This window comes from Salvia hispanica, chromosome 3, assembly GCF_029641045.1.
Source record: "Salvia hispanica isolate PSC_SH4W2 chromosome 3, Shi_PSC_v1, whole genome shotgun sequence".
Taxonomy (NCBI): Eukaryota; Viridiplantae; Streptophyta; class Magnoliopsida; order Lamiales; family Lamiaceae; genus Salvia; species Salvia hispanica.
Window position 1 is genome coordinate 27,913,358 of NC_142694.1, and position 16,388 is coordinate 27,929,745.

At 38.2% G+C, this 16,388-nt stretch overlaps 2 protein-coding genes and 1 pseudogene across 3 annotated transcripts; all 3 read right to left on the minus strand.

The window, feature by feature from the left end:
- Window positions 1-183: 183 nt before the first annotated feature.
- LOC125214270 (benzyl alcohol O-benzoyltransferase-like) lies at window positions 184-2,939 on the minus strand. The gene is made up of 2 exons (XM_048115212.2): window positions 2,458-2,939; window positions 184-1,326 (listed from the first exon to the last, which is right to left on the minus strand). Exons 1-2 carry the CDS (start codon window positions 2,893-2,895, stop codon window positions 391-393), a joined length of 1,374 nt encoding a protein of 457 aa, XP_047971169.2. The 5' UTR covers window positions 2,896-2,939; the 3' UTR covers window positions 184-390.
- A 6,774-nt stretch (window positions 2,940-9,713) lies between these two features.
- LOC125216085 (benzyl alcohol O-benzoyltransferase-like) lies at window positions 9,714-12,607 on the minus strand. The gene is made up of 2 exons (XM_048117707.2): window positions 12,165-12,607; window positions 9,714-10,741 (listed from the first exon to the last, which is right to left on the minus strand). Exons 1-2 carry the CDS (start codon window positions 12,600-12,602, stop codon window positions 9,836-9,838), a joined length of 1,344 nt encoding a protein of 447 aa, XP_047973664.2. The 5' UTR covers window positions 12,603-12,607; the 3' UTR covers window positions 9,714-9,835.
- A 511-nt stretch (window positions 12,608-13,118) lies between these two features.
- On the minus strand, window positions 13,119-15,442 carry LOC125212403 (benzyl alcohol O-benzoyltransferase-like; annotated as a pseudogene). The gene is made up of 2 exons (XR_016136564.1): window positions 14,979-15,442; window positions 13,119-14,222 (listed from the first exon to the last, which is right to left on the minus strand). The product of XR_016136564.1 is annotated as a benzyl alcohol O-benzoyltransferase-like (transcript).
- Between the last annotated feature and the right edge of the window lie 946 nt (window positions 15,443-16,388).

Here is a 16,388-nt window from a genome sequence, read left to right on the forward strand (position 1 = left end):
TGATCTGAAAAATGTACTACTTCTAACTAGCATATGATCGAGTGATTGCACGTTTATATCGATGTTGATATGGGGACATCAAACAATGTATCGATGACTGCTTCTAGCATTATGTGTATATGCCTAGTATGCTGAACTAAACAGAACAGAACAGAACAACTTCAAGCACTTGCAAACGACGTGTAAGCACTCGTTGAAGAAGTCGAAACATCCCCATATTTTTATTCATTACAATTCTACTAAACTCGCCTTGCACACAATTCAATATCATTATATATATAACTTATACACAAATATAAAGATTTACTTTCAATAGTAGGACTGGTCTCCGTTATTTTGTGTGAGGACACACTGGTCTTGGGAGTTACTAAAATGGCAACCTTAGTAACATCACAACGCCGATTCTCTAATAAACAAGCTTCTGCGAGCAGTCGCCATGGCCGTCTCAAGCTCATTTATGAATTTATCCATGGCATTTGGCGGCAAGGACATGGTGAGCCTTATTCCCTTCTCCCCATTTGTATTCTTATACGGCAGAGCAAAACTTACAACTCCAGGAACTAGATCAATACCACATAAGGCCGGTCCACCGTACTCCGCCGTGCCCCACCCATAGTCCACTTCGCCTAAACCGGAACGCGTTAAGTCCGACACTAGATAAATCCCTCTCGTATTGAAACAGGGTCGCCCCCTCATTACCATCAAATCCGCAACTGATTTTACGTACTCCTCTGCTGCTTGTGATTTCGCATTTCTCAATAGCTCCACAGCGTGCTGCAACGGACTTGTCGTTAATTTCTCTGCCGTTGTGACGGCGGCAGGGTAGACTATAGCGTTGCCGTAGTACCCCACCGGCAGAGGCGGATTGAGTCGCTTCCGAACATTCACTAAGCACGAGAGTCCGATCTCTTCCTTGGGCTTTAGCGAGAGGGAGATTGCGCGGCACCGCCAAGTGCAGGTTGTCGCAATCTCGAAGCTGGAGCTGCCGCGGAGGTACGGTGGTAGGCTGCGGCGGAGGGCGGAGATGTCAGCCGGAGTGAAGAGGAAGCTGCGGTCCACCATGTTGTTGTTGTTGTTGTTGTCAGGTGGGGCGTGGTTTCCTTCAGAACTAGTGTTCTCGCCGTACTCGTGGTGCGTGCACGTCACGCACGGCGGGTTTCGAGCGCTGAGGAGGTGTCTTTCCCAAACGGGCTGGATTGAAGGCCACGCGTCTTCGCGGGCAAATTCCCCCACCGCGGACAAAAACTGGGCCAGCCCGGCCGCATCGCTCATGGTATGATTCAGGCGGGTGGCTACCACAAACCCCCCGCATTTAAGCCGTGTCACCTGCATTCCTCATTCATCAATTTAAGGTATAAACAACGGGCCCACGGTAAGCGACTCATATTTCTTTTTCAAAATTTTATCTATGAGTCATTTTCTATTTTGATACCAAACGAGAGATTTCAGAAAAAGGGGTTATATTCGCTGACCTTTCGTAATTTAACATTAATTTCGATGACCTTTCGTTTTATGGGATGGAGGCATGCGTATTTTTCAGAATAAGGGATTTTTGATTTTTTATTCTTTTTTTCTTCTTTTTATATTATTATTTCCCTTCCACCATTTATTAACCGACTGAATTACCCTTTACATATTTATTCATAATTTATATAAAATCATCCAACCCTACCCGCCTCTTTCTCCAAGCACACCCGCCTCCACCCTTTCCTATCTCTTCTATGGCGTTTTTGGAGGGACTAAAAATACATATGTACAATATATTGTAGTCCAGCTTTTGAATCTCTTCTTTCTCTTTTATCTTTTCCATATAAAATAATATAAAATTGATAACTTGATTAACAGAGAATTCATACTGTTTTGTATATCTTTTGTTCAATAGAATATATACATATTTACTCACTTTTTGGAGACGGCAGACAACAAAAATATGTATATTTATATTGCATACGCATATATAAAACAAAAAAAATTTGTATATATTCCTTATAACGGCCGTGGAGGAGAGAGCGTATATATATTGGGTATACCTTGCAGAAGTGGAGAGAGTATACATCTATTTTGAATCCCTTACAAAAATGTTGTAGAGGAGAGCAGAAGAGGGTGGAGGCAGGTTCGAATGATTTATATAAATTGTGATTGTGAATAAAAATGTGAAGGGTAATTCAGTCGGTTAATAAATGGTGGAAGGGAAATAATAATAAAAAAGAAGAAAAAAAGAATAAAAAATAAAAAATCCCTTATTCTGAAAATACGCATGCCTCAATCCCATAAAACGAAAGGTCATCGAAATTAATGTCAAATTACGAAAGGTCAGCGAATATAACCCCTTTTTCCGAAATCTCTCAAATATAACATAATTACTCTCTTATTTTATTTTATGTCGTACTAACTCTTTAAATATCATTTTCTTAAATTTTGTATCCAAAAGAAACATCAAACTTATGATGGGAGCACCTGAATAAGTAACAAAGGGCAATTGATGATTCCGGCAGTGGCCGGGAGGGAGTGGAGCAGCTTGTCCAAATATGGGAAGGGCGGATAGAGGGAGTCACCGAGATGCTGCAGTGCCACGTCGGCATCGGCCTCAATGAAAACCACCCCTTCCCCGTTGCACTCCACCACCAGCTTCCGGTTGGTGTGCTCCCTCAGCCGCCCGGCAAAAGGGTAGTAGTAAACCAAGGCGTTGGCAATGGCATCGCGGATCACCTTCACGGGGTCTCTCTCTTTTGAGGAGAGATTTCTCCGGTAGAATTGAATCACTGGGATTTGGAAGCGGAGGCCCTCTTGATCGTCGATGTCGGAGAGGACCTTGAATTCGTGAGGCGTTGGCCTTGCCGGAGCGATCAGCTCTGGTTTTTTCCTAGCCACATTGAAATTTATAGTTGATTGCATCTCTTTACGTGTAGCTTGATTGTGTGTGAGAGAGTGAAGTGTGTTATGGAGAAGTATATTTTCATTATTTATAGAGCATATGGATGAATAACATGTTTTAAATACGGAATATGTGATTTAAATTCTACTACTAACTACTATTAATGCTTACTTCAAATATTTAAAATCAATTAAAAATAATCTTCCCTTCGACATTTTTTGGGTACAAATTTTAACAAAATGATGTTAGAAAATCAAGTGAACAGTGAATGACGTATAAGACGGAATAAAATTGAAGAGACAAGAGAGAATTAAGAGAAAATAATTATGTTATATTTTTTAAAAAAATGACTCACTTGGAATGAAAAAAAAATGAATACGAATCAATCATGGTGCAAAAGAAGGGTACGAAACGCCAGTGTAAATTCAATTACTTGCAAACTCACGTTTTTTTTCTATTATCGTGGCATTTATGATTTTTTTTCTATTTTCGTGGCATTTGGCCAACTAGGAGGGGACCGCGAGCACTAATGCTATGAAAGAGTAGCTGCTACGTGCAAGTGAGGGGGCTCGCAAAATATTTGTGTGTAAAACATTTTGCTAAAACTTTTGTGATATATTTTTTGCAATTAACACGTTTATTATATTTAAAAAATTCAAAAGCAGTACGTGTAACATTTGAATCTATTGAGTTTTTTAATATAAATTTATTCGAGTTTTTTAACATAAATTTATTATGTTTTATAGTATACCATATTATATTTTATACTAGTACACATATTACTATAAAATTTATTAATTTAGTCAAAGTGAATAAGATGTAATGCGTACATCTGTGATCCATCACCACCCCTCACTTTGGATCAACTTTCTATATCTTGTCCCACATTGACTTGGTTACGATCTAACTCACCTATATAAATATGGATAATCCTCCCCCTTATGAGACCTTCTAAGGGGTGAGTAACTCATTTCTAATATGGTATCAGAGCGGGCCCAAGTCGATGATGGATTTATTTCTTTATCTCTTCTCTTGCCTACCCACGTGATGGAAGTTCGATGTATCATTCCGGCCCACGCGTGTCATTCCGGCCCACGTGAGGGGGCGTGTTAAAACTCTCTATATCTAGTCCCACATCGACTTGGTTACGATCTTAGCTCACCTATATAAGTGTGGATAACCCTCCCTGACTCGACTTATTTTAACACAAGTGATACCCGCAAGTGTACGGGGCTAGTGTAACAATTAGCAAGCAAGAGTATCGTATCCCACAGAGACAAATTCGTATCAACTTAACTACCACGAACAAACATTGACTACTATCTAGAGAATCGGGAAAGGTTTGGTTTTTTTCTAACACTAATAAAAGCATATAATAAGCAAATAAACAAGTAAAAGCAAATAAACACGGAGTGAAAAGATAATATGGAGAAAATTGTAGAATTCAAGGATCCGATGCACAATTCCAAGCTCTTATCCAATCAAATTGTCTTACCTTCTAGTGTCTCTAGAGTTACTAAGTCGACCACAATTATAGATTAAACCCCCTCCCGAGGTGAGAAACCTGCAGATTAGGTGCTATAATTGAAGTCCCCTTCTAATCCTAAAATCCCTAACTCCCAAAAGCTCGATTAGGTCAAAGACCTCACTCAAAACCTCAACTCTCCCGAGTTTTATTGCATTAAGGTGTGAATTATTCTTATTTCCAGATTAATTATTTCATCTTCCGATTAATCTAATTAATCCTACACAATCAAGTGGTGATCAAGCAATTGAAATGAATAAACCCAAGAATAATCAAATAACTACAAGAGCAAGGTAAGAACAAAATCAATTGGATAAAAACTATGAAATTAATGCATCATCGCCAAGAATTCTACTAGAAATGTTTAGCTACTCATGTTCTTCACAAAAACCATGTTTAGAACAAAGAATTCAATGAAAGACATAAGAGATGAATACTAAGAACCCTTGTGGAATGAATCTAGGAATGAAGTCTTCAATCTTCCGATCTAGAGTCTTCAATCTTCAATTCTCTCTCTCAAAATGTTATTGGGAGTGTGTGTGAGTGTTGGAGGCGGTAAGTGTCGAATCTCATGAACCCTAGGCGTTTTAACCTTTAATCCCCCATAAAAAATCGCGTTTTTGGCAGAAAATGCGCCAAAATAACGTACCAGGCCGGGTAGAATTATAAAGAGTAAAATTCACCCGGCTGGGTGATGATTTTCGACCATGTCACTTTTCAGCGCATAAACACAGTACCCGGCCGGGTGGTTAATTCACCCGGGCGCGTGTAATTTTCTGGACAGCGCAGTGTTCGTAAAACGGTCATAACTTCTTCTACGGGACTCCGATTAAAGCGTGTAAGATACCCACGCGAAGCTCTTTCAAAGATGAAGAGATTGATTTGCATATGAGGCTGATTGGACTTCAAAATATCCAGTAAAAATTGTCTCAAACCAAGACTGCTGCACATCCACATAGTTTGTACCTTTTTCTACACATTCTTAACAAAATGGTCAACATACCAACATAATAGAGAAGTATATATAAACACGTCCAATAATAGACAAATATGATCAAATTCATACAAAACCACCCTCTAAAACCATGTAAAATCCAAGTATGTCACTCCCCCTTATGAGGCCTTTTAAGGGATGAATGACCCATTTCTAATAGATTATTTTTTTCCAAAACATTATTCGAATCTTATGCCATTCACTCCTTATAACACATATCATAATATTAGTAAAATAAAAAGGTCCATAAAGGTAATAGTACATCATAAATAGCAAAACGAACAACTCCACTAACGGAGGCATGGAAATATTTTTTAAATATTTTAACAATATTATTATTAAGTAATTTTGTAAAAAACTCCACCCGTTTATAAAAAGAAATCATATTTTGCAATTTTGGGATATCCACTAAACATAGTATCATTTCTAAAATTTGAAACTTTCATACTTTATTCACTTTTTATTCGCTCTTTCTTACTTTTACTTATTTTTTCTCCTCATCTTTCTTACTTTATCTATTTTTGCTCTTTCTCTCTTACTTTACCAATTTTTCTTTAAATCATACCGTTTATAAATGAGACTATTTTTTGTTCTGGATGAAGAGAATATTTATCATGCAAATATGTTTTAAATAATAAAAAATTAAAAAAATAAAATTTATAAGTAGACTGGCTAGAGATGTGTAAAAGAGAATGAATTTTGTGAAACTGCTTTGAGGCCCTGTTTGTTTTTCAGGAAACTAAAGTTGTGAAAGAGAAAATAATTTCTAGGATTACGATTCCTAAAATTATGATTCCTAAAATTATAATTTCTTGAAATATAATACTCCCTCCGTTTCTTATTAATTATTCATTTTTGTCATTTTCATCCGCCCCGCATTAATTGACCATTTTCACATTTTTACCATAAATAGTAGATATGCCACACATTCAACTAACATTTTATTATAAAAGTAATATATAAAAGTGAGACTCGTATTCTATTAACTTTTTCAATTCATTTTTCTTTACATTTTTTAAAACGCATGCTAGATAGTTATTAGAGGAAGGAGAGAGTATCTGAAAAAATGATTACTATGATTACTAAGGAATACTCCCTCTGTCTCATAAAACTAAAGACTTCGTGAGTGACACGAGTTTTAATGTGAAATTTGTGAAGTAAGAGAGATGTAGAAAGAAAAAATGGTTGAAGTAATTTTAATAAAGAATGAGACTCACCTTATAAGAGAGAAAACACTTACCAAAGATATAAAATGACTATTCTTGTGGGACGAACCAAAATAGAAAAAGAAGACCATTTTTATGGGACAGAAGAGATTTTATAATTCTTATACTCCCTCCGTCCCTAAAAAATGGATAACATTTGAAACGACACATATTTTAATACACAATTGGTAAAGTAAGAGAGAGATCAAGAAGAAAATATGAGTAAAGCATTGTTTGTGGACAGTGTGAACCACCTCATTAGAGAGGAAAATATTTTCTTAAATAAAATTGGTATATTTTAAAGGGGCATTCCAAAATGAAAAATATAACCTATTATTTTTAAGGGGCAGGTGGAATATTTTTTGTTTACTTATAAATAATCTTTTAAGTAAAAGTATATTATAAAACAAAGTAGAGAAGTATATATCCAACAATGGGCTTCCGTGAACACAAACCAATAGTGACAACCAACTCCGCCTCCGAGATTGAATTTTACTAGTTTGAATGCATGTAGAAATAAATTGGGGGGGGGGGGGGGTGCCCCTGCCCCCAACACTAGTGTGGCTTTGTCAATGACAACCTCCACAAATGACAACCTCCACAACTAAGAGCATCGCCGATGCAATGAAAATTCCAGTTTTCCACAAGCCACCTCATCATCACCTTGCCACATTTTCTTCTGAGTTCCTTGACGAACACTTCCATGACGAGTTCCTTCACTATGCAGAAGAGTCCAATCTCATCCTTAGGTTTAATCTCGTTACAATTCTACAAAACTTGCTTGCCACAAGAAATTACACATTTCAATATAATTAAATGTTTAACTTCATGCAAATTATGTTCTTAAATTGCATATGTTATACATTTTGGTATTTTTGACGTGTTCGTTATGATAGAAAAAGATAGAAAAATATGCAAAAAGGTCAAGGTGCAACAGCCTCAGTTCAAGTCAATTATCCCAGCATTTGTGAAGTCAATTAGTTATTAATGCATACCATTCTCTTCATCTTAGAAAAATCTTCACGTGGATACCTTGAACGTCTCAATAGAAGTTCTGTGGAGAAAGTTATGATTATTCTACGACCATTGCGCGGTGCAGTCAAAGCTGACAAGAATTTAAGCGGAAATTCAAAGAAGGAAAGAGATTATTGCATTGTGAAGCCAAATCTCTCCTATTATTTGGAGGACGTGAAAATAATATTTTTTCTATTACTTGGAGGATAATTTTTTACCATGTCTAAACCTTTTTTCTAGTCTATAAATACCCCATAACTTAATTCATAACATTTATTTCAGAGCCTCCAATCCTTCTCCATACATGAATTCTTCCATCCCATATTCCACATATAACTCTTCCATCTTTCAAAGGAGTGGAGCTCTACATATCCAGGCAAGAGAAGACTGAAGATTAAAGATTAAACCTTGAGTTTTATCAATTTCGTTCATGTCTAGTACTTTTATTGTTTTCACTACTTGTCTATGTGTAGTTAAACATCTTTTGTATGGTTTTTAGTGAAGATTATTATGAACATGTTTTGATTTATTGAATTGAACCTTTTCCTAGCTCTTGAGATTATTTTAATTGGTTTTGTGCTTTTATTGTTTTTTTGTCCAACCAACTTTAGAACCATGATCGTTTAGCTATATCAATAGAGAGATAAGTAGCTTTCCGTGGTTAAAGGAACAATCAACACTTAGATTATCTGCACTCAAGAGATGGGATACCTTAGTGTAGACTTAGTTCTTAGGAGCTTTTGGGAGTTAGCTTCTAAATATTCGAAGGAGACTTCGATAATTAGAATTTAATCAACTGATGTGGATCCTTGTATTTTATGATCCATTTCCCAAGTATTTAGCCAATTGTGATGTTTGTTCTAGGTATTTTTTTTAAAATTGATTTTCTATTTTATCAATAAGAGTAACCCAATAAGAAATAAGGAAACTAAGAAGGAAATAACATTGGATATGGTGGAAATTGGGATACATAGTCATTGATGAAGCAAGCTAAGGCACTTACAGCATAACTAACATGCTAGATCTTCAAGGGAACCACAAACCTCAAAGCATACCTATACTTGATCCATGCTTGAACTAGCACTTGATGGATTCAAGCAACCTAAATCTAGGAATTAGATAGAAAACTTTCTTCAAGAGGAACAAATCTCTCAAGCATCTATTTTTATCCAATTCTTACTTTGAAAAATGAGGAAAAATACTATTTAAAGCTTGGCTGGCCCGTTGGGCCAGAATGGGGTCCGAAAATGACAACCGGCCGCGTGAATTATCCCCCTAGAAATTCACCCGACCGCGTGGAACTTGTCTGCACTGCGCGCCTTTCGTAAAACGGCCATATCTCCCTCCACCGGACTCCGATTGGGGCGTGCAAGGTACCCACGCGAAGCTCTTTCGAAGAAGAAGACATTGGTAGTAGTTTTAAAGATTTTGGACTTCATATCAATAGGCAATATAGTGATTGAAGCCAGCTGCAGGTACAAGCTTTGATGAACGGCTTCCATGATCGTATCATCAACTGGGTAGGTTGAGAGGGCTTATTCTATTGTAGAGATTATCCTAATAATCCTAGAGACACATAAATGTAAAGGTTCAGTGCGATTAATCGTCACTAGGTCGTAGTAGTTTGATCTTAAATTTCTACATTCTTTCGTCAGTTTTGTATCATTTGTTTTTATGCTTATTGTTACTCCCTCCATCCCCAAAGAGTATGAACATTTGGTTCGGCATGAGTTTTAATGCATAATTGGAAGTATGAGAGATAGGAAGAAATTTTGTTTAAAGTGTTGTTAGTGGAGATTGAGTTCCACCTCATTAGAGAGAAAAGAGTTTCCAAAGTTAGAAAGTTCATACTTTTTGGAGACAAACTAAAAAGGAAATATTTCATACTTTTCAGAGACGAATGTAGACATGTAGTATTTGTTTATTCATTTATTTATAGTTTAATTAATCATAACCCAAAACATCATATCTCTAGATAGTTGGTATATGATAGTCAATTGCAATCTTATTTTCTGTGTTCGATATCTTAATATCGACCTTTAGCTATACTAGATCTATGTTGTATGCTTGTAAGTATTTTTAGTGCTAAAAAATACTGCATCAAACAGAAATACAAAGATTTACTTTCAATAATACGACTGGTCCTACTATACTGGCGTCTCGGCCTATTTTATGTGAGGATGCACTGGCCCTGAGACTAATTAAGATACAACTTAGTAACATTACAACGCTGATTCTCTAACAACCAATCTTTTGCGAGCAGCCGCCATGGCCGTCTCAAGCTCATTTATGAATTTATCCATGGCGTTTGGCGGCAAAGACATGGTGAACCTTATCCCCTTCTCGTCCTTTGTATTCTTATACGGTAGAGCAAAACTCACCACCCCAGGAACTAGATCAATACCACATAAGGCCGGTCCACCGTACTCTGCTGGGCCCCACCCATAGTCCACTTCACCTAAACCGACCCGCGTCACATCCGACACTAGATAAATCCCTCTCATTTTTAAACACGGTCTCCCTCTCATAACCATCAAATCCGCAACTGATTTTACGTACTCCCACGTTGCTTGTGATTTCGCATTTCTCAATAGCTCTAAAGCGTACTGCAGCGGACTTGTCGTTAATCTCCCGGCGGATGTGACGGCGGCGGGGTAGACCATAGCATTTCCGTAGTATCCCTCCGGGAGCGGCGGATTGAGTCGCTTTCGTACATTCACTATGCACGAGAGTCCGATCTCTTCCTCGGGGTTTAGCGAGAGGGAGATTGCGGGGCACCGCCAAGTGCAGGCTGTCGCAATATCGAAGCTGGAGCAGCCGCGGAGATACGGTGGTAGGCTGCGGCGGAGGGCGGAGATGTCAGCGGGAGTGAAGAGGAAGCTGCGGTCCACCATGTTGATGTCGTCAGGTGGGGTGTTGTCCCCGTACTCGTGGTGCGTGCATGTTACGTGCGGTGGGTTACGAGCGCTGAGGAGGTGTCTTTCCCAAATAGGCTGGACTGAAGGCGATGCGTGTCCGCGGGCAAATTCGCTCACCGCGGACAAAAACTGGACCAACCCGGCCCCGTCGCTCATTGTATGATTCAGGCGGGTGGCTAACACGAACCCCCCGCATTTTAGCCGCGTGACCTGCATACATCATTCATCAATTTAAATCATAAAAATTATGAAAGGAGCAAAGTACCAAATAGAGTCGTGTTTCTATTTTCAAAAGTTCTAAATTAATTGAGTCATTTTCTGGCATTAATATCATCGAAAGTGTCTATGATATGATTGTAAAGGGAAGGGAGAGATAGAGAAGAGTAACACGAAAGTAATAAATAAAAGAATGAGGAATGGAATTTAGAAATTTATAAGATGGTTGTCACCAAAATTACGCATTTAAAAGTATTTTTTCAAAGTATGTGTAAAAGGTTCATCTGAAACAAAAATACAAAATGAGTATAAGTAAACTAAAAAATAAATAATTGAGGTATGTAAAATAAAAATAGAAGTGAAATAGAAAAATAAAATTGAAAATCTTGTATATAAGTATAATTAAAGTAGAAGTAAAACATGAAAAATAAGAGAAAAGTAAATATGTGGGTAGGTTCATTAAGAAAAAGACAAGTAAATAAGAAAATAAGAGAGATAGAAAGAAAAGTGTGTTAGTGAAAAATGAGCCTCATCTTATTAAAGAAAAAATTAATTCATAAAAAGAAAGTTTTCAATTTTAGGGATGGACCGAAAAGGAAAGAGTTTACTATTTTTAATGGACAGAGGGAGGTTTAATTTTATAATCATTGTGAGTAGAATGAATCAGTAGAATGTAAAATGTGAAATATTCCATCTGTCTCTAAAAATAGAAATATTTAAAATGATACGAGTTTTAGTGTAAAATTGGTAAAATAAGAGAGATCGAAAGAAAGTTGTGTTAACTGAAATGGGTCCAACCTCAATTGAGGGAAATAAAATTTCAAAAAGTAAAAGTTTTTATTTTTAAAAAATGAACTAAAAGGACAAGAATTTATATTTTAAGAGGATGAATGAGGTATTTAATAGAGATTAGCTGGAGTAATAGATACATAAACCAGGTCCATGGCCCCCACGCCCTATAGTGGCTCTATCCCCATATGTCTATGTGTGCGTTTAGGGGTGGCAAAATGAGTAGCGGGTAATGGATAATTTTTATTTTGATCCGTTACCATCGGGTATTGGGTACCCGCTATCCGACGATAACGGAAAAATGGAGCGGGGTCGGATAGTGTGTTTTTGAGTTTTGCGGGTTGCGAGTATAAGGCCATTTAATAGAGTGAATGACTTATTTCTAATATAGTTTCAGAGCAGACCTAAGTCGGTGAAAGGTTTATTTGTTGGAAGTGAAGAAATTCAATGATCATTCCAACCCAGACGTTGTGGATGCGTATTGAAGCCCCTTTCTTATCCCACATAGATAAATGGTGATCTTGATTACTCTTTTTTACATATCTGGAGATTATCTAATGAACGGGATTTATTTGCAATTTGCGGATCTAGTTTAGTAAAGCATGGCCCTAGTTAAAAAAGTTAGTACCTGAATAAGTAACAAAGGACAATTGATGATTGCCGCAGTGGCCGGGAGATGATGAAGCAGGTTGTCCAAATATGGGAAGGGCGGATAGAGGGAATCGCCTAGCTGCTGCAGAGACACGTCAGCATCAGCCTCAATAAAAACTATCCCTTCTCCGTTGCACTCCACCACCAGCTTCCGGTTAGCATGCTCCCTCAGCCGCCCGGCGAAAGGGTAGTAGGGAACCAAGGCGTTGGCTATGGCGTCGCGGATCACCTTCACGGGGTCTTTCTCTTTTGCGGAGAGATTTCTCCGGTAAAATTGAATCGCTGGAATTTGGAAGCGAAGGCCCTCTTGATCGTCGATATCGGAGAGGGCCTTGAATTCGTGAGGCGTTGGCTTTGCCGGAGCAATCAGCTCTGGGTTTTTTCTAGCCACATTGAAGTTTATAGCTGGCTGCATCTCTTTTCGTATTGCTTGTTTTACATTTATGGAGTATCTTTCAGTTTTTATAGAGCATATTGATTAATGACATGTCTTTATTAGGTAATTTAAATTTATCGGCGCTAATTAACTATTGGGAAAATGCGTAACCAGAGTCATAAATCTATGTAACTAGCTTGGGATCATAATCCTTCAATTAGTGGTACTGTTAATAGTGCCTAACAAATTTTTTATAGTAAAGGTCAACTTTATTTCCTCTACAATACGGAACACCTATTTCGACTTAAAGAGAATTAAATGTATATTTAATTTAAATCATCCATTTTCACCTTATCTTCATCCTTTCAATTTTATATCTCTCTTCGATTCTCTTATCTTCAACTTAAAATTCCTAACAGTGATGATGCCGATCATATCGAGCAATAACGTCGTGATGAATGCAATTTCTAGTAAAGGTATAGACCACGAAAGAATGTTAATGATGATGGAGAAGCTAGCTATTGCCTAGTGCCTACTTTGGTACACTAAAGAAGATAATTGCACTGAATAGTAATGTCATGACAAATGATTTTATTTGTACAATACATATTCATCCTTTTGCCATACATTCTTAGAATTTTATCCAATCCATTCAATCCCTTTCATCACGTTACATATTACTGGTAAAATAGAAAAAGGTCGATAAAGGAAATAGTAGCAACATAAGCAGCAAAAGGCACAACCTCACAGCGCCGACCCAATGAACACTCCGGTTTTCTGACCAGCCATCCCCTCGAGCTCTTTCACAAACACTTCCATAGCATTCGCCGGCAAGCATATCGGAACCACCACTCCATCCTCCCCTTTAATATTCTTAAAAGGAATGTAAAAGCTCAAAACGCCGGGAATCGCCCCAACGCCGCCCTTCGCCGGACCACCATACACCGGCTTTCCCCACCCGAAATCCACCTCCCCGAATCCGGCGTGCGTCACATCGGAAACCACGAAGCTCCGCACCACCGTGAAATGCGGGCGGTTCCTAATCACCATCAGATCCGCCAGCGATCTCATATACTCCTCCGTCACGTCGGCCTTGGTCTTTTTAACGAGCTCCAGCGCGTAGCCCAGCGGATTCTTCCACAAATCGCCGGCGCTCGATATCGCGACGGGGAAGCCTAAGGCGTTGCCGTAGTATCCGGCGGGGAGCGGCGGATTGAAGCGCCTCCGTGAATTGACGATGCAGAGGATTCTGACCTCCTCCTCGGGCTCGGGGGCGATGGCGATGGTGCGGGAGCGCCAGAGGCAGGCGGTGAGGAGCTCGAAGGTGGAGCAGCTGCGGAGGTGGGGAGGGAGGAGGCTGCGGAGGGCGGAGAATTCGGCGGCGCCGAAGAAGAAGGAGCGGTGGACCATGTCGTCCAGTGGGATTAGAGTTCCTTTGGTGTCGGGAACGTCGTCGTATTCGTGGTGCGTGCAGGTCACGCTCGGCGGTGCGCGCGCGTTGAGGAGGTGCCTGTCCCACACTGGTGGGATGGAGGGGGATTTCGCGCCGCGGGCGAGTTCGCCGACGGCCGACATGAATTGGACTAGGCCGGCGGCGTCGCTCATCGTGTGATTGAGGCGGAGAGCAAAGATAAAGCCTCCGCATTTGAGGCGCGTAACCTGTAAACGACAATAAATTTTGAGATATATGCTTAAACCCAAAAATAAACATGATCAAATACTAATATTTAAGATTTGTGCAAAATGAAACATAAACATATTTCGAGAAATTTTAATCCATATTTAGAAATTTGAATATTTTTTTAGTGAATTTGAAGTTTCCAATTTATTTATCTAAGAGTACTATATTAATAAAAATTTAAGTATATTTAGTATAATATTGAAAATTATTTTTTTAGTTATCTATATTATTAAATTAATCAATGACGTATCGAATTAGGAGCCAAACAAATAGAACAATATAAATTTTATTTCAAGTTTTTGGGTTAATCGGATGCTGGCTAATTAGGTTTTAGTTTTATCAGGCTTGAAATTTCGAACCCTATATATCTCTATAAATTTGATGGGCGATTTGGACCAGCCCATAGATTGCGAGCTACACTGACTATATGGGGACCATCCTTAGTCTTAATAAATAATTAGGTCTTCTGGACTGGACTATATGGGGACGGTCACATCCCACCCCCAATCCTCTAAAGGATTATGTTAAATTGATAGATAGAAAGTTAATTCATGAATAAAATTATTTAAGAAATGTATATATAAAAGATGTGGTGTGTGATGTATTTAAAATGAACTGTGTACTCTCTTAAAATGACTTATAAGGCAACGGGTTAAACTCACTTAAATAAATAAGACGGGATTATTATCAAATTGATACGAGACAAAATTTAAGAGAATTTTAACATGGTATACCTGAATCAACAATAAGGGGCAATCGAGCACTTGGCCGGATCCTGGGACATCGTAAGCAACTCTTCGAGGCACGGGAATGGCGGCTGAAGCGCGTCTCCGAACTGCTTCAGCGTGACATCGGCATCAACCTCGATGAACATGACACCCTCGCCGGTGCACTCCACGGCCAGCTTCCGGGCAGCGCCTTCCCTGAGGCGGCCGGCAAAAGGGTAGTAGAAAACCAAAGCCTTGGCAATGGCATCACGGATCACCTGCACGGGATCCTTCCCTCCCGGGGAGGGGCTTCTCCGGTAGAACTGGATCACCGGAATTCGGAAGCGGAGGCCCTCTTGATCGTCGATGTCAGAGAGGGCCTTGAATTCGTGCGGTGTTGGCTTTGCCGGAGCGATCAGCTCTGGGTTTTTTCTCGTGACTTTGAATGTTAAAGTGTTGGTTGAATCCATCTCTCTACTTTTTCTGTTTTGTGAAAGAGAGACAGAGAGAATGATGGTGAAAATATAGTGTAGTGTGGCTATTTATAGAAAATTAGATAGCTGTGGCTGCTGATTTATTTATTTTTACTTACTGTTATTAATTAAACTTAAAACTTTTGTGAATAATATTGATAAAGATTGGTCCGACGAAAAAAAGACAGGGGAGGTAAAATCAAAGTGTCCCTTAGGGCTGGTAAAATATACCGACTTTATCATATTGAAAAAATATCGAAAATGCTGAATTTTTAATATAGCGTGATTTTCAATACGGTATGATATCTTGCCGAAAGATTTTGGTAAGGTAACGGCGTGAATTTTCATATACTGCTGTATATCGAAATTCAGTATATACCGTAAATAAAGGTATATATCGTAAAATATAAATATAACATAAAATGTACTTTATATATTTTTTAAATTATAAATTCTATTGTGAAATATAAATACATTTATGAACAAAATATATTTAATAAAGTTTATAGGAAGATGAAATCAAAGAATGAAGTTTTATTAAAAATTAGTGACAAATGCCATAGAAATAGGAGATAACGTAATGAGTTATTGGATTTAGAGCCACCACGTGTCATATATTTATAGTCGGAAAAAACCATTTCACTTCTCCAATTATTTATAATAAATTTTTATAAACCTTTTATTTTTAATGTAATGACATAATGATTGAAATTCAATTATTTTTAATGTATATAAATATATACGTTATTAATGTGAGGGGTGGGTATTCGGTCGGTTCGGCTAATAACCTAACCGACATGTCGGTTAACCGACCTCAAAATTCCATCAAAAAACTAACCGGATTCGGTTCGGTTCCTTAATTAACCGACTCGGTTAGAACTGGTCGGTTATCGGTTATAACCGAACTAACCGGATCGGTTAAAATTTAAAATACTTTTTTCCAAAATTTAAAATACTTTTTTCC